At 41.6% G+C, this 25206-nt stretch overlaps 1 protein-coding gene across 5 annotated transcripts in view; it reads left to right on the top strand.

The window, feature by feature from the left end:
- Positions 1–25206, top strand: part of B3GNTL1 (UDP-GlcNAc:betaGal beta-1,3-N-acetylglucosaminyltransferase like 1) — a gene marked incomplete at its 5' end in the record, with an annotated part of 167449 nt that overhangs the window by 110992 nt on the left and 31251 nt on the right. For 4 of the 5 annotated variants that reach the window (XM_081848750.1, XM_081848749.1, XM_081848751.1 and 1 more), the window contains 2 exons: positions 8231–8326; positions 17239–17363. In XM_081848750.1, coding sequence (XP_081704876.1) covers positions 8231–8326; positions 17239–17363 — 221 coding nt within the window. Of the gene's footprint in view, positions 1–67; positions 257–8230; positions 8327–17238; positions 17364–25206 lie in introns of those variants that run through there. The other variant, XM_081848753.1, reaches the window with a different exon arrangement.

The following is a 25206-nucleotide window of genomic DNA, read 5'->3' as shown; positions in this document are numbered from 1 at the left end:
TATCCACTTCTCATGATCACTGCACAGAACTTGAGAGTTCCCATTGCTCTAGGGTTTGGCAGTAGCTGCAGATGAGTAAATGCGTAGAAGTTTGAGATGCTAGGGGAAGTGTTATTCCCAGCTATTTAAAGAAGAAAAGACTGCTTTAATGTTCTTTGTTTTGTTTTATTTTAAAAAAAAGCTGTGAAGAAGAGTGAACCTATTCCAAGTGTTTTCTCTCCCCCTGTTTCCTTTGTGTGTGTGTGAATGATGAGAGGTAAGTATGAGATTGAAAACCTCAAGCCACCTTGATTTTCTCTCTGTGCACAAAATTGAATGTTTCTGATCTTTCAGGGCTAGATCTTGTAGATTGCCAGAACATAACTTCAGAAATCAGGAAAATAAGAATTTGTTTATTGCATATTTAATGCAGGGCTGGCCAGAATGCAGGATGCAGGGGCACGGCTGAGACACTCAGCCTGTGTGTGTCTACGCGCGTGCCAATGTGTGGGTTTGGGTGTGTGGCAAACTGGGCCGTTGGCTGGATCTAGACCCGTCAAAGAAGTGTGTCAGTGAAACACATTGCAAACTGTGTGTGAGAAATCAAGTGAGCAGAAACAGAACTCCACAGCGGCCTCTGGTGTCACAGTGTTAGAATGCATAAACAACTCACATAAAGTGTTCTTGCTTTGGCAATGTAGCTGAGTCTTGGGACTCACCAAGATGACACTGTCTCTTCCAAGGCTGTATCTTCACACTGCGGCTCCAGTCCAAATAATGTTTCAGCAGAGCTGTGGCCTGGCCAGGATGCAGGACTCTGCATGGTGTACAAACCAATTAAAAGTGCAATAACAGCAGGGCCTTCAAACTTGGTTGTATCCACATCACCTCGTTCTACCACCTTCTGTGCACTGGGAGAGGAAGGCCTAAAGTGAGGCTTCCCATGCGATTTAGAACCCTTTGTGCTTAGGGCTCTGAGCTTCCAAATTCCAAATAAGAAACAGCCTGTTTTTTAGAGCAGTGAAATAAATATCATTATCATGTAATGAATGTCAGAAGAGTTGGAATATTCTTAGTGTTCTGTGGGGGAGGCAATAATAGAGAATGGGGGCTGATAGTGGTGCCCCTAGGAATGTTCCACTCTCAGCAATACTCTAGTTTCATTGTAGAAAATAATGTTGGGGTATGCAGATCTTGAAATGGGACTTTCTGAGTCATGGGCCTAATCCAGGACTGTATGAAAATTGGTCTCAGGTATCTAGTTAGGTAGAGAAAAGGCCTGTGGACCATTAGCTAATGTGACTGGCAGTCAGAGTGAGGCCTCCAGATTGACTAAGGTTAGATGTTATACAGTGGTATCTCTGGTTACGTACTTAATTCGTTCCGGAGGTCCGTTCTTAACCTGAAATCGTTCTTTAACTGAGGTACCACTTTAGCTAATGGGGCCTCCTGCTGCCACCAGGCTGCCGGTATGTGATTTCTGTTCTCATCCTGGGGTAAAGTTCTTAACCTGAGGTACTACTTCCGGGTTAGTAGAGTCTGTAACCCGAAGTGTTTGTAACCTGAGGTGTTTGTAACCCGAGGTACCACTGTAATAGGAGTCTGGCCTTCCATTGCTTAATGGAGCAAACCCTCTTAGATGTCTGCACTTAGAGTTCCGGTAAAGGGTAAAGTAAAGGACTCCTGGACAGTTAAGTCCAGTCAAAGGTGACTATGGGGTGTGGTGCTCATCTCTCTTTTAAGGTTGAGGGAGTTGGTGTTTTTCCACAGACAGCTTTCTGGGTTGTGGCCAGCATGACTAAACTGCTACTGCCGCGTGGAGGACTATAACAAGTGCCAGAGCTCATGGAAATGTTGTTTACCCTCCCGCAGCAGCGGTACCTATTTATCTACTTTCACTGGTATGCTTTCAAACTTCTAGGCTGACAAGAAGCTGGGACAGTGCAATGGGAGCTCACCGCTTCACTCAAGGTCAAGACATAGCTTAGACTCTCAGCTTCAGAAGACCCAGGAGCTGCAGGTGTGGCTATTGTCGTGACAGAATGGCAGCCAGCCTGCACTCTTGCCCTTCAGAAATTTGCTCACTATTTACAGGATTCCCAGTATGCACACATTGATTGCATACAAGTGCCCCAAAGCGGAAGTGTCCACATCTCTGAAATTTGACATCTGCACGGGTTATAGTGCTTGAAAGGTGCTAATTACTCTATGAAAAAACCAAAGTCTCCTGAGCTCCCCTCAAAATAAAGTTAACTTGATTTCCCAAACTGAGAACTAAACAGCCTGTTTAAAAATAGCCTACAGCACAGCCCACATGAGGCTGCACTACATTCAGACTGCAAGGAGTGCAGGAATCACATTTTAAACCCCCCCCCCCAACACACATAAAACTCCCTGGACAAGAAAAGTTAGCATATGAAAGAAAAGGGATCTGACCTAGATTTTCTCTCTCTAACATGCCGATGTCTCTGACACGTGTTTCCTCACTAGGGATAGAGGAAGAATCCATTTTAAGTGGATTTATACACAGAATCTGACAGCTGTAACATGATTAAGCTTTGCTGTCACTGGATTGACGCTTATATTGAGCATTGTTTTACATCCAAGCTGCTCATACATTGCTGGGTATTTGAAAACTGACCAATATATCTAAATTTGTATGCAAAAGTATATCTAATATACATAAGTCTAAAGTCAAGCCCTATGCTCACCTATACTTCTACAGTGTGCGTACATTGTTCTGTCTGTCTGTCTGTCTGTCTGTCTGTCTGTCTATCTATCTATCTATCTATCTATCTATCTATCTATCTATCTATCCATCTACCCACCCTACCCCATACACCCCAGAATATATGTATATATATTGAATAATTCATGTAGTATGTTGCAATTGTTCATATTTTTAGTGGATCAATGAGGGTGCCGGAACTCATTTCTCATTGAGATTAAGGAGTGAGACAGGAAATGGATAAACTCAGCATTGAAATTTAAAGAAAGCTCCCTATACTTCACTTTGATATGGGGTACTGTCCAGGATCCATCTATGCTATGAAATAGTACAGTCTGTATTACATAGGGTGTTTTGTTCAAAGTGGGGTTTGTCTCTGTGAACTTTTCAGAAATGATCTCTGTTCCAGTGATCAAGTCATTGTTCATAACACTTGGAACCCTTTTGGTGTCATTTAGTCTTGGTTAATTTTTTTATAGATTTCATTTATTTCAGTTGAGTCTGTGTACTGCATCAGTGTGCATAGGATTGTGGCAAATGTTTTTACATATGTACAGTATTTGTAATCAGCTTGCTTATTAATGTGGGATGCTTATTTTAATGTATAAATTTGACTATGCTTTTTAAAAAAAACTTACTGAGTATCTTCATGTAAAGAAACATTATTTTTTTCCTAGTCATAGTGTGGGCTGAACATAATAAATGAGATTTATGCAAACTCTTGCCAAGAATGGTTCCATTGATCTACCCTGACATGCATGATTCACAGTGTGCCTGACTGATAAAACTGCTCCATCTTCTGTTCAGTCACAGTTATTTCTATGAGTCTAATTATTATTCAGAGTGAAATATTTAAATGTTTATGCTACAGAAACAGTTATAGAACTGTATTTCAACAGATTTTGAATGGGACCCTAGATGAGTTGTCTGTGGTTTGATCAGAATGTGGTACTAGAATTTTGTGAGTTCCATTTTAAAAATAAAACATAAAAATATGACCTGCAGCTTCTTCTTACACTCTATTTTATGCCCACATTTCGTTTGAGTACCTTATACTCTCAGTCTGTTTCCAGAAACCCTGTCTATGTCTGAACTCACTTTTCATCCAGTTTTGTCTTGTTGATTCTTTGCGTATGTTTCTGTATTCAAGTCTGTGACAGTTGGGCAGATGTTGAGGATCATCATTCAGCCCAGTGTTGACAGAATTATTTCAGGCCACTGTAAAAGAGCATATTGTATTATAGGTCAGATGTATGCATTTATGTTCAACATGGTGAGTATTCTGCTACCCTCTAGAGAACATTGTGACCTCCAGGGTTCCCTCGTGACCTTAGAGAGGAAGTAGGGATCATTACCACAGGGTGCCTCAGATACATCAGAACAACTTGAGGAACAATCCCCGCCTCATTACAATTTCCTCTCTCCATGGTTGGGAGGATAGCTGAGATTTGTTGGGTGCTTCCATTCCAGCGTTAACATGAAAAATGCCATTCATCTTCTCCAGCAATGAGCTTGCTTTTATGCTGTTTCCAAGTAGTATGATTCCAAGAATGTTCCCATAAGCTTCTAGGGAGATGAGAACTTGGAGCTCAGGAGAAGAACCTGACTTGGTGCTGTGCTTCATAAGTGTAGTACAGTGGTACCTCGGGTTACATACGCTTCAGGTTACATATGCTTCAGGTTACAGACTCTGCTAACCCAGAAATAGTACCTCGGGTTAAGAACTTTGCTTCAGGATGAGAACAGGAATTGTGCTCCGACGGTGCGGCAGCAGCAGGAGGCCCCATTAGCTAAAGTGGTGCTTCAGGTTAAGAACAGTTTCAGGTTAAGAACGAACCTCCGGAACGAATTAAGTACGTAACCAGAGGTACCACTGTACTTGATGAGAGCCAAACTCTACCGTATGGGGCAGAGTGTGTGTCTTAGCAGTGAAAAATTCCTGGGAGGTCATAACACTCCTAACCCTCAGGGCTCCCCAGATTTGTGGCTGTCAGTTGGGGAAGTGTGCAATCACTTTAAGTTTATGGTGGGTGTCTTGGCATTTGGGTACCATGGATCTCTCTTGCTTTCTGGAATAATTAGAAAATCAACCTCAGAGCTGGTGCCTCTTGGGTGATTCATTCATTGATCTCAATTGTTCTGCTAATTAGGTTGTATTTCTTGATTGAAGATCATATCTGAAGATCCGCTCTCCTCTTCCCTTCATATTGTTTCATGTACTGCAAGGAATCTCTGTTGAAGTTTCCATGGATCATTGTTTGTGAAGAAACACACACACACACACACACACACACACACACAAATATATATCTCCTTGATTTGACTAATCATACATTACTGTTCATTTTTCACAGGTAATCTATTTTCATATTTTAGGTTGCTGAAGCAGTATTTTGCTCCAGTAGGCTTAGGGATTGTTATCCTTTTCCTTATGTATTAGTGAATGCGGTCTAGTAAAGTATCACGTCACCTGTAGTTATGTTGTTATTTTAATTTAGTAGTCATCTCCCTGGTGATTAACTACAAACGGATGAGCATCCCTTACTGTGCCTAAGCTGTCTTTCTTTGTGAGATGATTATATCATCTCAAGACACACCTGTGTGGCCTCAAATATCTATGTATTGCGAATTGTCCTGAGGCAGTTGAATATCACAAGGCCTTCTTTTCTACAGTGGGTCTTTCAGGATTAATACAATTGCTGCTTTTTTCATTCTGGGATCTGAACATTCTATGTTGGGATTTGTATTGATTCCGCTAAGAATGATTAGTGAGCACAGACTGTATTAAACCATAAAACCAGAGAGCTGCGGCTGCTCAGTCTTAAGAAAGAAACACACTGAAAGTATGAGATTGTTAGGGCTAAATGGTTTAACAGATTATGACCCTAAATTGTTAAAATTGCCTCACAATTAGACTATTTTCTGCTCAGGAAGCTTTGTCCTGCCATTTTGCAGAGTGTCAGCTGCAAGAAACAGAGTACGGTATGTTGAAGACCTTCATGGCAGCCAGAAGGGTTTCCACGAATAGCATTTCAGCAAAAATCAGGAAGTGATTCTACAAATCCACAAGGCCCCTGATTTATATATGCTGTGCACTGTGCAGTACCTAGCATCTAGCACAGATGACTTCATGATAAGCCCAGCTTCCATTATTATTATTATTATTATTTTGAAATAAATCTTGGGTGTATAGGAGGAACTCAGCACTGCACTATGTCAGTTGTTCCATCAGTCCAAGAATTTCAGCCAGAGGTGCTGAGTTGCACCCAACATGGGGCTATCATGTGTGTGTGATGTCACACAATGTGCATTGGGAGGAGGCCACCACAAATCTATAGATACTTGTCTCATTTATTATTGGTTACTACTTTTTATTGCCGTTTTGTTTTTCTGGCTACAGCTCATGGTTAGTGTGGAAAGAGCTTAACCATACATCCCAGTACAGTCAACATGCTTAGCCAAACCTTGGCTTAGCTCAACTCAGGGACCAGGGGAGAGCAAAACAACTGTGAGCTCCTTTTCTGGAGCCCACACGCTCACACAGTCTGGTCCTGGTAAGCCATAGTTTGCCCTACGATGTTGTGTGAGTCAGGCCAATGTGTCTTTTACTAGGATCCTTGATTTGAACATAAACAGTAAGCTGGGATTCTGTAGAAGCGCAGCTGAACTTTGTCACAGTTCTTTTCCCAGCCATATGGAAAAAGGAGAAGGGAGCATATGAACTGCACTTGGGCTCATTGAGGCTTGCCCATATACAGTGGTACATTGGGTTACATACGCTTCAGGTTACAGACTCCGCTAACCCAGAAATAGTACCTCGGGTTAAGAACTTTGCTTCAGGATGAGAACAGAAATCGTGCTCTGGCGGTGCGGCAGCAGCAGGAGGCCCCATTAGCTAAAGTGGTGCTTCAGGTTAAGAACAGTTTCAGGTTAAGAACGGACCTCTGGAACGAATTAAGTTCTTAACCTGAGGTCCCACTGCAGTGCTAAACCATAGTTTAGCCTCAGATGTTATGTGTTTCATATCACTTGAAAAATAGGGATGCTAGTGTAGATTTAGGAAGCTGGTGTTAATGTTAGCCTTTAGAAGTTTTAATACTAGCGGTACCATCAATAAATTGTTTGGCTATGGAGGAAAAAGCATTTTCAATGAATAGAAAGCAGTCCTTTTGTTTTATATGTCTTTGTCTGCTTAACCAGCTCATAGAATATCTTTGTTTAATACTTAAGGCAGAGTGCATCATGGTTCTTTAACTTCTTGTCAACAAGATTAGTCTATAAACTTACTAGACATTTGGTCTTGTATTAATGGAATGAACAGGTTTACCTTACATAATCCGGATATTCTGGTTTATTTCAACACTAGGTTTGAAACATATTTGTTTAAAGCAGAAAAGGGCGATTATAAACCTTCCTGGTTTTGTTGGTATTACTCAGTGAAGCTGTCAACATTAAAAAATATACAAATTATGGGCTACATTCATTGTATTTCCAAGACACTAGTTTCATTCATATATCTTTTTTCCAGGTACCAAAAGGCTATCTGTGTTCATATGTGTGTACATGCTCAAATATTTTCTGTTTGGTTTGCATGCAAGTCAGTACTTTCCATTGGCTGTTAATTTGGCATGTTCTTTGCAAATAGTAAAGCACCCAGGTGTGCTTGATTCACAAGAACTCCATTTCCGACCCCAAATCTTCAAGGTTTATAGAGATCTTGCTACACACCACCGAGGAGCAAATAGATGTTTGCTTGAGCCTCAATCTTACACTCAAGTAGCAAGCAGTCTTAGCAAACCCCATGGTCAAGTTGATATTTGAGGGCTTCTTCATAAATGCTGCACACAGAAACAAGAATATACGTAGAGAATGCAAATCAATCTCTGGACAGAATATAGCATTTATTGTGTAACCTGTGATGTGGAGTGTGTGTGTGTTTTCTACACACACGACTTGGGACACAGCAACTTAGAAGGGTAGACTGGGTAAAATGCTTGGAGACTCTTGAGTTTTGTTCTGCTTTGCTTTGTTTTTAGTTGAAACAAGTCACAAGTGTAGAAGGAGTCAGGCCAGAGGAGTGGATGTCCCCCACGTGGGGGGAGTGGATGTCATAATTTCCTAATTTAAATTCCCTCCCTGTACCCCCCTCCAAAGGTACTGCTTACCTAATAGGGGGATACAGAATTTTTGGGAGGGGAAGGGGGGCAAGAAAAGAACAGAGAAAAGTTTACATTATTGCATTCCTCAGCCTGTTCCACTAATCTTACTCCTCCTCCATCATACATTGCTCCTTTGAGCTAAGAAAAACGAAGCACGTGAGATATTGTATCCCAGCATCTCTTATAATTTGTCCTTGTACACTGCTCATAACAGGGAAAAAGTTTATGTCACACTTGCTACAGTATGCATTCTATTAGATTAATGTCAATGAAGAAAATTGTCGTGCGCATGGTTTGTAAAACATACTTGTTAAGAATGGGACTCTTTATAGTAATAGTGTGTGCTTTTATGCTCCTTTTTCAGGTTTTTACTTCCCATGGACCAACTGTAATTATGCCAACTTGGTTCTGTTCCCGAGAATGGTTTTGTCATGTGGGCAGATTTGATGAAGCGGGAAAGGTAAGCACTGTGAAGATGAGCAAAACCTTAAGTGTGGTTTAATGTTACCTGTGCTGAACTCTCAAGTACAGCTGGCATCCCCCTTCATATAGAGAGTTGAGGTTAAAGATGCCCTCTTGGCTCCCATACAGTAATTGGAACACAAATGAAAAATGCACGAGCAGACAAAAATGAAGGGGCAGATCTGTTTCCATGAATTTATTTCCATAGTGTTAAAAATGATAACATTGCCACTGGGAGTGTGTCCAAAGGTGCTGGTACTAGTATGGAACCATTTATTGGCTATGTTCACATGTAACGCTGCACCAAAGCAAGGCTTAAAGCAAAAGTGCTGGCTTCCATGGAGCCTCCTCCCCATTTCCTTTAGCTCAGTGCGGTATGGGATTGTGTTTAAGCTTTCTGCTCCTTAACCTTGATGTGCAGCTGAGGTTTCTTCTTGGCTACAGATCATGGTCAAGGTGCTGTATGAAGAAGTACCAGATAGAAGTGCCAATGAGGAATGTGGTTCTAGGACAGGATTTCCCAAGCCTGGGTCTCCAGCTGTTTTTGGACTGCAACTTCCACCATCCCTAGCTTGCAGGACCAGTGCTCAGAGATGACAAGAACTGTAGTCCAAAAACAGCTGGAGACTCAAGTTTGGGAAACCCTAAAGAGAGGCCAAATGACATTTGGTCCCAGCCACGCTGATGGAGTGGACCTCTCTTGTCTCCTCTTTCACTCTGATGCAACCAAATGGAACGCTCTTGGCAGAAGATGGTTCTAGAAAATGAAAAGCAAAATGACACTTTATCCCCACAAGGCTGATGGAGTGGGCCTCGCTATCTCATATTCTCCTGAAATGTAAAGAGGTGGGATATAACCTGACCATGTTTGTACAAAGATAGACTCATTGCCTGAACACGTAGTGCAAGCTTTATCTTCATAGGGGAAACTAAGGACACACATGACACTGAGGGACAATGCTTCTTCCTTAGAAGCCACTTTCCTCTCTAGGGCAGAGGAAGACAGCATAGTGTTTTCCCACCAACTACACCCCTAATATTAGGAGGGATGCCTCGCCACAGGAGAGAAAATGCCACAGAAATGAGGGAAGAGAAACACCCCCAATTTACCAGATGCTATGTTAAGTAATCATCTCCTTTCCTTCTTTTAGTATCTAGCAGAGTAACTTGCAGGTGTCACGTTGCTGCCAATAAGTATAGAAACAGACTGAAACGTCTGCATTCCAGTATTGCCACGCACCAAAAAGTCTCCATAGCAGCAACCTGCTTTTCTCATTTGTGACTAAATCTGTACACCTGCTCTTCAAATGTTAAAATGAAAGGCATACACCAGAGACATGAAATAAAGATCTTGTTACGTAATACACTTAGAATGCATGATCAAAAGCTTTTTGCAGATCCCTTTGATAGCATTTCCTCCATCTACATTTATTTTAAACCTGTAGTAGGTTCTTCTGTAGCTAACGTGTGATTCCCAAGTTTCAGAACGGTGCTAATTTATTGAGGGAGATGGGAGTTGCTGCAGTAGTCTTGTGACATCTTAAGAACAAACAGATTTATTGTGAAATAAGCTTTGTGGATGATGAAGCAGACTCTAATCTACAAATGTTTACACTACAATAAACCTGTTCGTTCCTTATACAGTCCCAAGATTTCAGGTTGCAAGGTAAGGCTCCACTATGTCTTTAAATAGGTCAGTAAGGAGGACTGTTTTGTAGAATTGATAGGAGTCCTTTCCTAATTTACGGGAGTTGAGTTTTGCGTGATAGCCTTGATTGAGAAAACACAACTTTTACTGCTCAATAAGTGTAGTTCTATAAGTGTAGCTTTTTGGGGATTTTGAACCATTTCCATTCTGAATTGTTTATCTTTCTGGCCTTCCCTCCTTCTAGTCAGCCTCTGCTGGAGACTGAGTAATTCAATCACTCCTGATGCAGAGAATTCCTGTGCTCCTCAGAGGAGGATGTTGATTTCCCCACAAGTCATTGCTGTAACCTTCTTTTCATTTCAAAGGCATGCCCAGATCAATAACCCATGCAGGAACATGAATGGTGGGGATGGTATCCTTTTTCTTACTCTTACGTGCTAAAGCAGAAAAGAAAAGTTGAGTATTCATAAGACCGAAAGATGCCGCTCTTACGAATTCAGAAAGAGTGCTTAGCAGAGGTGTGTGAAACATCGATCTTTGCTTGAGACTTTAATACATTTTATCCCTGGTTTTCTAGACTTCCCCATGGTCTATAGTTATCTGCCAGAAGTTCTGCCTCTGGCTTATGAGATATCTTCCCTCATTATTTCCAGACTTAATGTTAGGCATGTCAGCTTTCAAAAATCTTCAGGAGAGAGTAATTTTTAATGAATCCCAAGAACAATAGTATATTGGAAGCTGGTAGTGTTTCAACTGCAGCCTGTGAATTAAGTGGCTTTGTCCTTAATTTTGTTTCTCTCCTTGCAAGTAACCAGGAAATAAGTCTACAGAGCTAAGCTGCAATATGTAATTCGGTGAGGATTATTAGAATAGTTTCACTTCTGTTTTGTTAGTCAAAGTGGGAGTGTGTTGTTATTTATTATTTAAGCCATGAAATGGGGGGGGAGGGATATTTGGTTCTTCTTTGCCTTTTTTTAAAAAAGAAGAAGAAGCTGAATTAAAGTATTGTAAGGTTGTCAAATGATTTGTCAAGGGGCTCTAGGGAAAAATCAAGACAAAACGCAGACTCTGATATTCTTGGCACATTATGGGTAAAACTGAACAGAGATCTGTACTTGAGATGTGTCCAAGAAAGAAAGTGCTGGAGCCAAATAAATTAGGCTTATGAACTGCTTTAAAACAAGCCCTTTTAGCGACGTGTCTTGATAACATGTTACTAAGCATGCTGAGGTAGTCACTGAATTTCCACCGCTTTCCATGTTTAATTAGAGTATTGTTTGCCAGTGCTGTTCACATATTTCTGTTTGGGAGACTAATCCTTTAACTTTATTTCCCAAACAATGCAGCAATTATAACTTCATCACAGATTTCCTGTTTTAGGATCAGGTCAAAATGATTTAAAGGCCTATCGGGGCAGGACAATGGGGTTCAGTCACACAACTAGCAAGAGGCTTAGCAGGATTTGTATAATTCTGGGGGGAGTGGTTTTTAAAACAGTCTAAGCATGAAATTAATGTGCTGGGTCTCCGGTGAGCATGTTTCTGCTGAGATTTAAAGCACCTATGAAACTAAAATTTTGCTACAGGCCCAACACAGGCCTGCATACAAATACGCAAAGATAAGCAACAGTGAAGTGAGGGCTGTACCCTCCTGCAATTGGTTTACAGGTGGAGCCGATACATAGTTAGAGGACATGCATAGGAGACTGTCACTGATCAAGCCTCTGACCCACCCACTTGACTTTTGTATGCTTTGCTTCAGCCAATTGTTTTTCTGAGGTCAGATATGTCCTCTGCCAGATACACATTGACCTTTGTATCTCTATATTCAGTCTGTGTGCTGTTATCATTTCCATGGACTTAACTTGGACTGTCTGAAGCACATTTGATCCTATCTACAAGTCAATCTTAGACTTGATTCTTTAATTCTAATGCTTCCAAGTTGGTAGTATTGGACTGAGTTCCAATCAGTTCAGTGGGGCATTTAGGATTTCAGCATTAGTCTATTGAGATGAATTTTTGTATTATATATCTTTTGAAGGATTCTTGGTATGAATCAAGTTCGTGTGATGTTACTGTTTGCTGGGCCACACATTATTCCTCTCCTGATAAGTCTTGCCCACAAGCATTCAAGAGGCCATGGGTTGTAGTCAACTAGTTTTTTAACTCAGACAAATTAAAAGTATTGCTCACGACTAACTTAGGTCCATAAATTTCATTGGGTCTATGTGGATGTATCCAGGCACATGTGCTTGCATCTGGTGATACTGCACTTTCACTATTGGGATACATGGCCAGTGGGTCTGATGCTTAGCTGCTGAACCATTACATATGTAAGAAATACGCTGGCCAAGTGTGGATGCGCAGGCTGAAGCTGCTTCCTCTTGGAACAAAGAGAAAGTTAGGTTCTGCATCTAGACCTGGCCAACATCATTTCTCCCCTGGCTACCTATTAAATACCAATCTTTATTGGGTTAAAAATGTTAGTGATGTATGGAAGTGAAAGCTGGACCATAAAGAAGGCTGATCGCTGAAGAATTGATGCTTTTGAATTATGGTGCTGGAGGAGACTCTTGAGAGTCCCATGGGCTGCAAGAAGATCAAACCTATCCATTCTTAAGGAAATCAGCCCTGTGTGCTCACTGGAAGGACAGATCGTGAAGCTGAGGCTCCAATACTTTGGCCACCTCATGAGAAGAGAAGATTCCCTGGAAAAGACCCTGATGGTGGGAAAGATGGAGGGCACAAGGAGAAGGGGACGACAGAGGACAAGATGGTTGGATAATGTTCTCAAAGCTACAAACATGAGTGTGACCAAACTGCGGGAGGCAGTGGAAGACAGAAGTGCCTGGCGTGCTCTGGTCCATGGGGTCACGAAGAGTCGGACACGACTAAATGACTAAACAACAACAAACCAGATTTCTGAGCACTTGGAATATTTCTAGCTCTGTCTTCTGCAGTCCTTTTTTTACTGCACTCATCTACTTTGTTCCACTGTTTACATCCACCAGACATGGTCGATGAAGAATTGCACAATATTCTTAGTTATGGAACTTGATGAAAATAATTGCATCATATGTGTGTTGGGGGGGGGGGAGAACCTTAAGTACTCGGTACGGTATGTAGTGTAATGGAATCTATAAATAGGCATGTGACCTTGGGTAGCAAGCTGCTAGATAATTAGAACCAGGTGCCTAACTTGACTTAGCTTGGAGCGTGACATGAGGAACAGAAGCAGGTTTAAATTTTGCAGTTGACACAAAGCAACACCACAGAGTTGAGCACAGGGGAAGCATAAATCTAGCTGGATGGTAGGTTGAAGGAATTCTGGTTTTCTCCTTCTGGCGGTTATGTCTTCTTTCACCCTCCCACAGCACAGTTTTCTTACTGCCCACCGTGTTACTTAATACACCTATTAATACAAATTATAGAAACCTGAATACAATATCTTTCATGTAAGGGCTGAAGCTCAGAGGTAGAGCGACTGCTTTGCACACAGAATGTCCCAGTCCCCAATCTCCAAGTAGGCCTGGGAGAGATCCCCATCTGAAATTTTGCGAAAGCTACTGCCAGTCAATGTAGACATTACTGAGATAGATGGACTTAATGCATTGTACTCATTAAGCATCATTTGCATCTATTAAAAGTTGTTTTTTACTAGGGGCTCTGCTCCTGCTTGCTCCACTCAACCAACCCCATCTACCGCCATGCCAACTCCCAGCTCTTTATCCCTTACCCCCAAGTCCCACAGCTCCTTCCAAACCCGCTGTCAGAAGCAAGCCAGCAGTAAATCACACTGTGCAAGTTGGAGCGAACTCTTTATTAGCAAAAACACGATCTGCGCAGGAGTGTCAGGCCTAATGAGCACAGCAACTCATCTCCAGTAGGTCTTGCCCCCATGAAGCTGTGGCTGAGACTGAAGGTCCCTGCCTCCCCACAGCTGCCTAAGTCCCCTCCTCTCTAGGGTTCCCCCCCCCCCCAAGCAAACGGAGACAGCAACAGCACATTGCCAATCTCTCCTCCACCCTTTTCAGGCTTCTTCTGGTTCTTGGAGACAATGGAGAAGAGCAGCTTGTCTCAGCAGGAGGGGGAGACACCTGTGCCTCTTCACCAGCGGGATTCATTTCCGCCTTTTAGCCTCCCTTCTTCCCTGCTTCAGCTTCTGCCTTTGATTCTGGACTTCTTTCTGCCACAGACTCCCAGCTCACTAAGCCTCGTTACCCCTTCAGATTCCTCCTCTTCCCAGTTTTCTCCCTCGTCTCCCACCACTGGTAAAACCAGATCTTTAATATTTCTAAACAATATAATTAACTGTGCCTCTGGCAATTCATACCCTCTTATAAGTTTAATCTCATTTATTGCGACTTTCCAAAATACCACAATTTTAGGGCATGACCAAAAATACGAATATATCAGCACGCAATGCTCCACACCTCCAAAATGTATTAGCTACACTGTTATATATGTTATATATGTGTAGTTAATGGGACTGAAACTGCCTTGGTCGCGCTGGTCGATGATCTCCTGTGGGCTAGGGACAAAGGTGAGAGCTGTTTCCTAGTTCTGCTGGATCTCTCAGCGGCTTTTGATACCATCAACCATAACATCCTTCTGGACCATCTAGAGGGGCTGGGAGCTGGTGGCACTGTTATACACTGTTATACAGTGGTTCTGCTCCTTCCTCCTGGGCCGTGTTCAGAAAGTGGTGTGGGGGGTGAGTGTTCAGACCCCTGGGCTCTCACTTGTGGGGTGCATTTGTCCTCTCCCCCATGCTTTTCAACATCTACATGCAGCCGCTGGGAGAGATCATTAGGGGGTTTGGGCTGGGTGTTCATCAATATGTGGATGATACCCAGCTCTACCTCTCTTTCAAATCAGAACCAGTGAAGGTGGTGAATGTCCTGTGTGAGTGTCTGGAGGCAGTTGGAGGATGGATGGTGGCTAACAGATTGAGGTTGAATCCTGACAAGACAGAAGTACTGTTTTGGGGGACAGAAGGCTGGACGGTGTGGAGGACTCCCTGGTCTTGAATGGGGTAACTGTGCCCCTGAAGGACCAGGTGCGCAGCCTGGGAGTCATTTTGGACTCACAACTGTCCATGGAGGCACAGGTCAATTCTGTGTCCAGGGCAGCTGTTTACCAGCTCCACCTGGTAGGCAGGCTGAGACCCTACCTGCCTGCGGACTGTCTCACCAGAGTGGTGCATGCTCTGGTTATCTCTCACTTGGACTACTGCAATGCGCTCTATGTGGGGCTACCTTTGAAGGTGACCCAGAAACTACAACTAATTCAGTACCTCTGGATGTCCTGATGCATCTTTGTTAAGATTGCAATTGATAATATGCAGTTGTGAATTTTTTGTTGCTGTTTGAGAGACTACGTATTTTGTTCACTACCGCTCAGGTGCCCTCTTTTGATTCCCAGGGCATGGTGGGTTTCAGTGTGCTGAAAGCAGCACCTTTTTAGACATTTTTTTTGCCACTCCTGCCAACCTAGAACAATCTCGTCATCCGATGAGTCTGAGTGCCAAACTCACTTCCATACTTATTTAGGAATATTTTCTCTTAATTCATTGTCCCCATTGTGTTGATATGTATACTTTTTAATGCGTCCATAGTCATAATTCTATAGATTTTACTCCGTAATTGTTGGTTCCATTCTTCTATCATTAGGCTTTCAAATTAGAAAAAGTAATTTTAGAAACCCAAAGTCTGGGTCCATGGCACTCCTAGATGTATGATTCAGCCTTAAATTATAGGGTAATTGCTGCGGGCACACTGACTTTTTAGAGAAGAAGCGTCTCTGCATGTATTTGGCATTAATTGGAGGCCAAGAGCATCCAGCTGAGATTTGGAAGAAGGAGAAATGCCTGAATCAGAGTAAGAAGGCTTCCTCAGAATGTTATCTCAAAAAATGAGGAGAGGGGAGGTAATTAGATCTAGAGGTTTGGTGGGCATGTTGGGAGTTGGTACGGCGACTGCCATCCATCCCACCCCAGTTGGGAACTGTAGTGTTTGCTTCATATAAGTACTGAATTCCAAGTTCTTATTTGCAGTGCCTCTGAAGAGGAACTGTAATTTCAAAATGCATTGGACCAATAAACCCTACAGTGGGGGGAGAAATCATCATTTCTCAAATTCAGTACCAAAGGTTCATACAATACACATTTCTCTTAATAATCTGAAGCCAAAGGAAAATCAAGCAAAGTAACACAATGTTCTAATTATTTTAGCAATTTCATTTTGTAAAGGCATTAAATGATGTGTAATAAAAAGCTAACATGCTCCTCAAATAAATATTTAGCCACCTAGCGTGTGGATAGGCATGTGGCGATTCATTTTCATTCTGATGCCACAATGCTTGAATAAATATTCCATGCCGAGTAAATCAGTTATTTATTTACATAGCACCATCACATGACAGCTTGGTAACAGAGAGTGGGATGAGAAACAAACAATATTTTGAGAACATTTGACAATTATACGGGCTGTTTTATAGTCTCAAGAGGCTGCAGTGTTGCTAAATTCAAACAGATGTTGTTTAGTCATCACCTTTGGTTATATGAAAACAAGAGGGCAGGGTTTTGAAATGGTTGTGCGGCTTAATTTGCAGCAGAATGGTACTGGGGCATGTCCATAGACCTGCGCATTGAAATGGACTCTCTCATCCTGAAACAATATTGCACATTTGGGAGGCCATAAACATCCTCTCCTCACTTGGCTAAAATACTACTTTCATGGCAAAGGGATGTTTCTGATCAGAGCTCTCTTTCTCATTCTCAAGAAGTTTTTGTGATGAGATGCTCACTCAGCACTGTGTTGTGTGGATGTAGTTGGACATGCCACCTGCTTCTTAGCAATCTTACGACAAGCAACTGGAGATCTGGAAGGTTTGCCATTCGCAGTATTTTTATTTTTTTTACAGGGAGCATGCAGGTGTGCTTTTGACATTGATAAAGTACAGCAAAAGGCCTATAACATTTGATCTGTGGATGTCCTGTGCAAGAGTAATGCTCTGTATTAAATTAGCTTTAGGGAATGTCTCTAAATATCCATTAGATAGGTGTATGCATTGGTTCTAATGTCAATATTTTTTTAGATGTCATTGAACACAATCACATAATATATCACACAGGATTCTTACTCCACTTTCCTTGGAGTAAACCCTATTAAATTCAATACAACTTGCTTCTGAGTAGGCTCGGTTACGCTCGTACTATTACCTGCTTTTGATCTGGAAAAAATGTGGTGTTTTTCCCCCCAGGGCACCCCAGAAGACCTGCTGTTCTTTTATGAACATCTCCGAAAAGGTGGTGGAGTCTTTCGAGTCAACCAGCGCCTCCTTCTGTACCGTTACCACCCACAGGCGGCAACTCATTCAGTTCTAGAGTAAGATATGTTCCGTATCAGACTGCTTGTAGTTTTGGATGGCATTGGTGGGTGGGGAATCCTTCCCCAACAAAATATGCATGTGGGTTTGTATATATTTGATCATTTGTCTGTATTCCCAAGCCATTTGCAAGCATATGTGACTTGAGAATGTTGGCCTTTTAAGGCTACTTTCTTTTATTTCCTTATAAGCTACGCACCCTTATGTCTCAATACATCATGGATTTGAATAACTAATTTTTCAGTGGTCCTGTGATTTGGTTCTGGTATTGCTTTGGCTTAGGCAAATCTATTATTCAAAATTTGAAACCCTGGAATGCAAGACCACACTGTTTAGGGGTTTTTGTTGCGGGGGTGTGTGTGTTGAGGGTCATTGTTGCTGCTGCTGCTGCTTTTTTGTATTTTTATTTTAGTTCTTCTTTTGATTTATGTGGAAATTGTTCAGTTTGGTTGTGTATTTTTTAGTGTTTATTGTTTATGATGACTTTTGTTATGTTGTAGTTACATTTTTTTTAACGTAAGTTGCCTTGAGCATGGTTTGAACTGCGGAAAGGGTGGCATACAAATTAAATTATGTATGTATATATGTATACTGCTTATTGAGCTAAATGTGTAGTATGCAGCTATGTCTGTGTTTTTTTTCTTTATTAAATTATAAGCATGTGTGGAGAGGGGAGGAATTGTCATCCAGACCACATTGTGCAGGGAAAGGTTTATTTTTTCTTTACCCATCCATGATCAGGAGAAAAATCCCTCACTCACCCGGGCCCAACATTGAGGGTGGGGAATAAATCTCCCCTTCTCACTCATTTAATTACAGGCTCAGGAGGGAGTGAGGGTTTCCTTCTGATAGCATCTGGGGAGGAAAGGAATAAGTTTTTCCTCTTCCATGTTGCCATGATAATCTCTTGCCCCTTTGAGCCTGTATATTAAATGAAGGGGGAAAAGAGACATTGTTGCTTGCTACACAATAAAAATAACATCTACTTTGACTCTCACTCTCATGTTGAATTCCTTTTCACCCCCGCAGTCATGTATTGATCCCAGTATTTTGCATTTGGGACACAGGATTGTTGTTTAATAGTTTAGTCGTGTCCGACTCTTCGTGACCCCATGGACCAGAACACGCCAGGCACTCCTGTCTTCCACTGCCTCCCACAGCTTGGTCAAACTCATATTCGTAGCTTCAAGAACACTGTCCAACCATCTCGTCCTCTGTCGTCCCCTTCTCCTTGTGCCCTCCATCTTTCCCAACATCAAGGTCTTTTCCAGGGAGTCTTCTCTTCTCATGAGGTGGCCAAAGTATTGGAGCCTCAGCGTCAGGATCTGTCCTTCCAGTCAGCTCTCAGGGCTGATTTCCTAAAGAAATTCCTTCACGGATCACTGCCTTGTTGTGGCAAAGGGGCTTAAATAACTCAGAGAAGCTATGAGCCACCCAAGAGGGACACAGGATAGATTTTATTTTTTTCAAATTTGAATCCTTCCTGTCAAACATGCCTATTAAGAATGCAGGTTTGCATTGGCCCTACAATAACTTTTGAACTGATTGTTTCTTTGGTTGGGGCGCTTTCATTGTCTCTCTGTCTTTAATTTGTCTTAGAAAAGCCTTCTCCTGCCTGGTACCCTCCAGATGTATAATTTCAGACTATAACTCCCACCAACCCCAGCTAGCACAGTCATAGTAATCCAAAACATCTGGAAAGCACAAACTTGAGGAAGGGTGTCTTGGAATGTATAGTGTATAGTGTAGGCGCTCTGTGTCCCTCTAGGTAGGACTGGGGTAGGGTAGGGCTGTTTTCAGTTATATGAACTAAGACAGGATTTCCCAGACTTAGGTCTCCAGCTGTTGTTGGAGTTACAAATACCATAATTTCTAGCTAGCAGGACCAGTGGTCAGGGATGATGGGAACTGATGAGACCCAAGTTTGGGAAATTAAGGAGATGGCTTAATAGGGTAGAAAAGGACTACCTCTTAGAAGCTTTAGCTCAGTCAAGCTGAGGAGCATCTCTGACTTTGGTCACACAAGGTCAGGGACTGTCTACTTCTGTTGCTCCTAAAGCTTTGCTGTTTCCAAGCTGTGCCCTGTTCCTTGAAGCCTTAAAGAACCAGCCGTTGGGGATTTTATGGAGCTTCCACAATCTGTGCCCAGGGCTTCAATAAAAAACATAGGAACATTTCAGCTTTTGCGCCATTTGCTTGATGATACTTTCCCCCTAAACCAACATGATATGAAAACAGAAACTTGCAAAAGGAGGGGGGCTCAGCATTTAGTGGGGTTCAGTTAATGTAGAAGTTGCTCAGCACACAGTTATGTGAGGTTTGAATCATGAGCTTCAACTGCATTAGCAGCATAATAAAATATCTGTCTGTTTATTCAATGTAAATCTGTTTCATCTCAAAGGTACTGAGCAGCATACCCCAGTATATGTAATATTTTCCATTAAAAATGGGGGGGGGGGGAGATTTTGTTCAGAATGACTATTGCTTCACAGCAGTGATTCTGAGATCTGCTTGCAGTTGTGCTTGTTTATATATGGAAGTAGCTAGTTGTTGCATGGAATGAGATGGTTAAATAGAGTAAATAAATGATTTTGTAGGGATGTGTTTGATTCCACAGCTTTCGATATGAAGACATTGGAACCACATAATGAATGCAATGTAGATGAAGAACTATGAAAGTATTTCCATTTTATTACTAGCTACATGATGGAACTATATTTTTGATAGTTTATTAGACTTTTCCTAACCCTGTATTTCAACATGTCAAGCTTTTTGGAAGCGCATTGCTAGTTGCTGTGGCATTTAAAAAATGTATTTTGGGAAGGGAATTTGTTCTGAAATAACAGCAAGCTGTTACTGATTCCATTTTGCAAGGTTGTGTGGGTCAGACTCCTCTGGAATACGGCATACGTGGAAAATGTGGAAATGTCATAAAGCTGCTTCTGATGGGGTATTTGGACTGCCAGCTAAGAAGCTTCTAGTTACCTGATATTTTTACATGCATGTGTATGTAATCCAGATTAATTTCAGTTACGAAGTAGGATGAGTAGAAAGTTACGAAGTCAGGTCAGAAATGAAATTGGCAGAGAAAATGGAGTTTTGTCCTTCCAACCTACCTAGAATTTGACAATGGAGTTGTCACCAACTTTGATGGCTTTAAAAGAGGGAATAAGACAAATGAAAAGAAGATACAGTGGTACCTCGGGTTACATACGCTTCAGGTTACAGACTCCGCTAACCCAGAAATATTACCTCAGGTTAAGAACTTTGCTTCAGGATGAGAACAGAAATTGTGCACCAGTGGTGCAGCGGCAGCAGGAGGCCCCATTAGCTAAAGTGGTGCTTCAGGTTAAGAACAGTTTCAGGTTAAGAACGGACCTCCAGAACGAATTAAGTACTTAACCCGAGGTACCACTGTAAGACTATCAGAGGCACCTAGACCCTAGCATCCGAGGCTCTTGTGTCCTGTTTATGGGCTTCTCACTGGCATCTGGTTGATCGCCGCAAGAACAGGATGCTAGGCTAGATGGTCTGATCCAGCAGGGCTCTTATTTTCTTAATTTGTTAAGAGGGAAATCTAGGGAAACCCACTTAGGTCTTCTTAAAGTACAAACAAGGATTCTAAGTCTCTTTCTTTGAGGAGCTGCTATTCTTTAATCTCTCCTAGGGGGAATCAGATTTCAGTGGCACTTGAAGATTGGGATTTTGAATCATCTTCTTATTACTTTAGGTGAAACCAGCTGGAGTGGAGTCTGAAGACAGAAAATGGGTTGGAAACTACTGCTCAGGAAGGGCCCGACACCACGTATTTGGAGGCAGCAATGCCTCTGAATATCAGTTGTTCTTGAGCTCGAATCTTGCTTGCTGCTTTCCCCCAGGCATCTGGTTGGGAATCACTGTGAGAACAAGATGCTGGACTAGACTGGCCATTGGCCTGATCCATCCTGATCCAAAATTCTCCTCTTATGTTCTTTTTAATAATATTTTTTAAAAAACGTGTGTGTGTGTGTGTGTGTGTGTGTGTGTGTGTATGTGTGGATGACCACAAAAAATTCTATGACAGCAAAGAGGAAAACATTACAAAAAACATTTTTTAAAAAAAGAAGAAGCATTTTTTTAAAATAATGGCAAATTTGGGGGTGCGGACTTGAAGGGCTATAAAAAAAACTTTTGGCATCATGGTATCACAGTGATATGGCGTATGAGAACTGTCAGTAAAAATAAATACAAAATTTGTGCTTGTTTTTTAAAATGGAAAATTTGGGGAGCCCTAAACAAGTATTTTGGCTTCATAGCATCATACCCATAGAAGTGGGGGGGGGGAATGAAAAAGGGACAAATTTAGGGGGTCCACCAAAAATTTACCCACCCCAATATAGATGCATAAAGATATGTAAATAAAGGTAGATACAATGGTAGCTCGGGTTAAGAACTTAATTCGTTCTGGAGGTCCGTTCTTAACCTGAAACTGTTCTTAACCTGAGGTACCACTTTAGCTAATGGGGCCTCCCGTTGCTGCCACGTGATTTCTGTTCTCATCCTGAAGCAAAGTTCTTAACCCGAGGTACTATTTCTGGGTTAGTGGAGTCTGTGACCTGAAGCGTCTGTAACCCGAGGTACCACTGTATAATTGTAGATAATTTGGCTGAAAGTGTAGTTAAGACGAAGTTTGTGACTCTTAATACCCGTAGCTTACAGCCAGAGTTGAAGAAATAAATCTTTGTGAAACTAAAGAACATGATTTGTTTAAAGAAAGGTGTGTCAGTTAATCTTTTCAGCAAAGGTAGCAATCAAGTCTAGATCTTCAGTGTACTGATCACTGTTTGTCAAAGCCCCCATGCCCTACAGGCAGAAACTGCGTAGTATTTGCCTTATTTTGCAACTCTCATTACAGCAAAAAAAGGAAGTTCATGTCTGATTGGCTAGTGGGAGTTCTGAACAGTTTGGTGACGTCTAAATGTAGGAATTAATTACTGCTTCTCCCCCCACCCCACCACCCCATGAGTAATTCCCACAATTAATTTACCCTACAGAATAGATTGCTGGAAGGCAAAAGGAATCTGTGAAGTAGGAAACAGTCTCACTCCCATCGTCTTCTATGCTTAGAAGCATGGGAAGACATTATCAAATGACATGTTCTCCGTGTTTATAGAATCTGAATCCTGGTGTGCATAGGAACAATTTGACGATAGTAGCAACTTGTTCATATCTTGTTAAATATATAATCGTTATCCATTTTAATGTTTTGCCTGCGGTTGTGAGCATGTTACAATATATTTTACCATTTACACAATAGAAAAGAAAGTTAAAATTTGTCAAGAAGCTTTGCATTGTTAAGCTCCTCGCCATAAAGCTCATTTTGAGTTATCCATCAGGCCAAAGTAGTTGAAGGAGGTGACAGTCAGTGGTTTTCACTATTACGTTAACGGTTTTTCTACAAATGAAGGCTGTGTGTGAAACAGACAGAAGCCTAGTAGAAGAATTTTTCTTGAGTTTAATTCTGAATTACTAGAATCAGACTCATTGCTAACAAGATCAGATGAAATTGGGGCATGGGGGACATTTTCAGGAAAGGGCAGAAATAGTAAAAACAAAGCAAAATTCTTGTTCATTGGGAATGTGAGATAAAGAGTCTCAATTTGGCACTCCTTGAGCCTTGGATTCATGTTGCTTCTGGCTATGAAATAGTAGTTAATGTGAAGACTGAAATGAACCAGTGAGAATCTTTTGTGGGAGGTGGCTTCTTATGTAACTTTTAAGAACTGCTTTTAGTTTCATTTGTTTCGGGCGGTTTCTTTAATTGCTCTTTGCAAGTTGCTGCATCTCCTTTGCACCTGCCTTGGCGCTGGGAGTCTGGGAAAGTGGCATTCCCTGATCCCCCAAGGCAGGAATCCCAGCTACTGGCCCTGGGAACGGCCCAGCGTACAAGGCAACCTAGGTGAACCGGAAACCTAAAGGGGAAAAACCCCAAAAACCCATCTCTCTTTTGACACTCCTTAAGCTACATGTTTTTTTAAAAATCTATATTAGTAACATTAACTTGTGTTCATTACAGGTTTTCACAAAGCCCACACCTGTAATAATCATATAATTAGCCTGAAGGCACAGTCACACACTTCTCTGCATGAACCCAACATCCACCCACTGCTTGTCCTTATGACACAACCTGAAGCTATGAAAATATTCCCAAGGTAAAGTTCTATGATGTAGACTTTCTGATTTAACTCTCCCACAAAGGGGTGTGTAGGAGCCGGAGTGGCAATTCGCTACCTGCATGAGGGCCAAGCTCACTGTTATAGTAATAATGCATGTACAATGGAATGCTAAGATGCTTGGCTGCTGCTTTCTTAACTCCCTAACCATGCAATTTAAAACATCATTTTGCTGTAAAATTCACCCCTGCTAAAAGGAAGGGGGGTTAGAAGGGGATTTGAATGCAAAACCCTTCCTGATTCAGGAGAGGATTCACATTGGAATCTTGCTAAAATGATGGGCTTCCAAGGAACCAGCACCATTCTTTGAACCGTCAAAAACTGGTTCAAAAATTCAGTGGAAGAATTTTGCTCAGTGGGGCGCAATATTCTTCCTTCTGATTCAGGGCAATTTCTCTTCCTCTCACTATGTATTTCCAAATGACACAGACCACAATGTTTGGTAGCTTTCTGCACCCCTGTTGCCTTCTGCTCACACAATGTTGGATGAAACCCTTTTCCCCCCATGACAACAACTTGTGGTTCCTAGCCCAGAATTTAGTAGTAGTAGTTTTTGTGTGTTTTTTACTGCTGTGCTTTAGGTTTGATTTGCAAGAACTGTACATAAATCTAAAGATATTTGGCTTGATTCTGCGATCTGTTTTTGTACCAGGCCAATATTTTAAATAGTTTTACCAAGACTTGTTGAATCATAGTCATTGGACCTATTTTTATTCAATCAAGGGGCTGGAAAATGTGGTGAACATGTGTGCGGAGAATGTGCTGGCTGAGAAGTACAGACTATCTTAGTTCTATAACTTACTTTAATGAAAATATAATTGGCACGGCATCAGCACAATTCTTACATATCAAACCATTCTATATTTAATAGATCGCAAATGGACCCATCAGCCCTAGTCCTTGGTTTTCATAGCTGCTTGGGAATCCAGCCTTGGTATGAGTCTGGATTTGGTGGCTGACAGATACTGTAATACAATGAGGCAACCATTCAGAAAGATTTTTAGCTAGCTGGATTACTGCTTCGCTTCCAGTCATTCTTTAAAGTCTTGCTCGGCATTCTGTGTTGTCTCTTGTGTGTGAACATGTAGAAATGCTTTTTATGCCTCGTATTCTAGCACTGATGATAAAAAAAGAGTCTATTTCTTTTCGCTTACAGATAATCAGGATTGCTGGCTTTCCACCTCACTGCTCACAAATTTTGGCCACAGTCTAACAACAGACAGTGCTTACGTCTATTGATCCCAGTGTCTTTAGAACATTTAACTCTGTCTTAGATTGTGGTCTTTATTGTCTGCAGCTAGTTTTTAGTTTATGTATGTTTTTAGTTCTGTACTGAACTTTGATCTTACATTTGATGCACATATTCTTGGGGTCGTTCTGAGGAAGGAAGTTTTATAAATAAATACATAAAATTATCATTCATAATATTTCACAGGTGAAAAAGCAACCAGATGCCTACTGCTGAATGATTTACAGCTGTTATATTAGGGGATATCTGCATTAAAGATCTGAACCAGTCTGAAACTGGTTTATATGCTGTAGCTTTCCCCAAAGAATTGTGGGAGTTGTAGTTTGAAGGGTTTCACAGGGTTTCACAGCTTCCCAGAAACCTTCATAGAACAGGGAACCC

This window comes from Podarcis erhardii (assembly GCF_964252035.2).
Source record: "Podarcis erhardii genome assembly, chromosome: 2".
Taxonomy (NCBI): Eukaryota; Metazoa; Chordata; class Lepidosauria; order Squamata; family Lacertidae; genus Podarcis; species Podarcis erhardii.
Note: the sequence above shows the minus strand (reverse complement) of the source record. Positions and strands in the feature narration are given on the sequence as shown.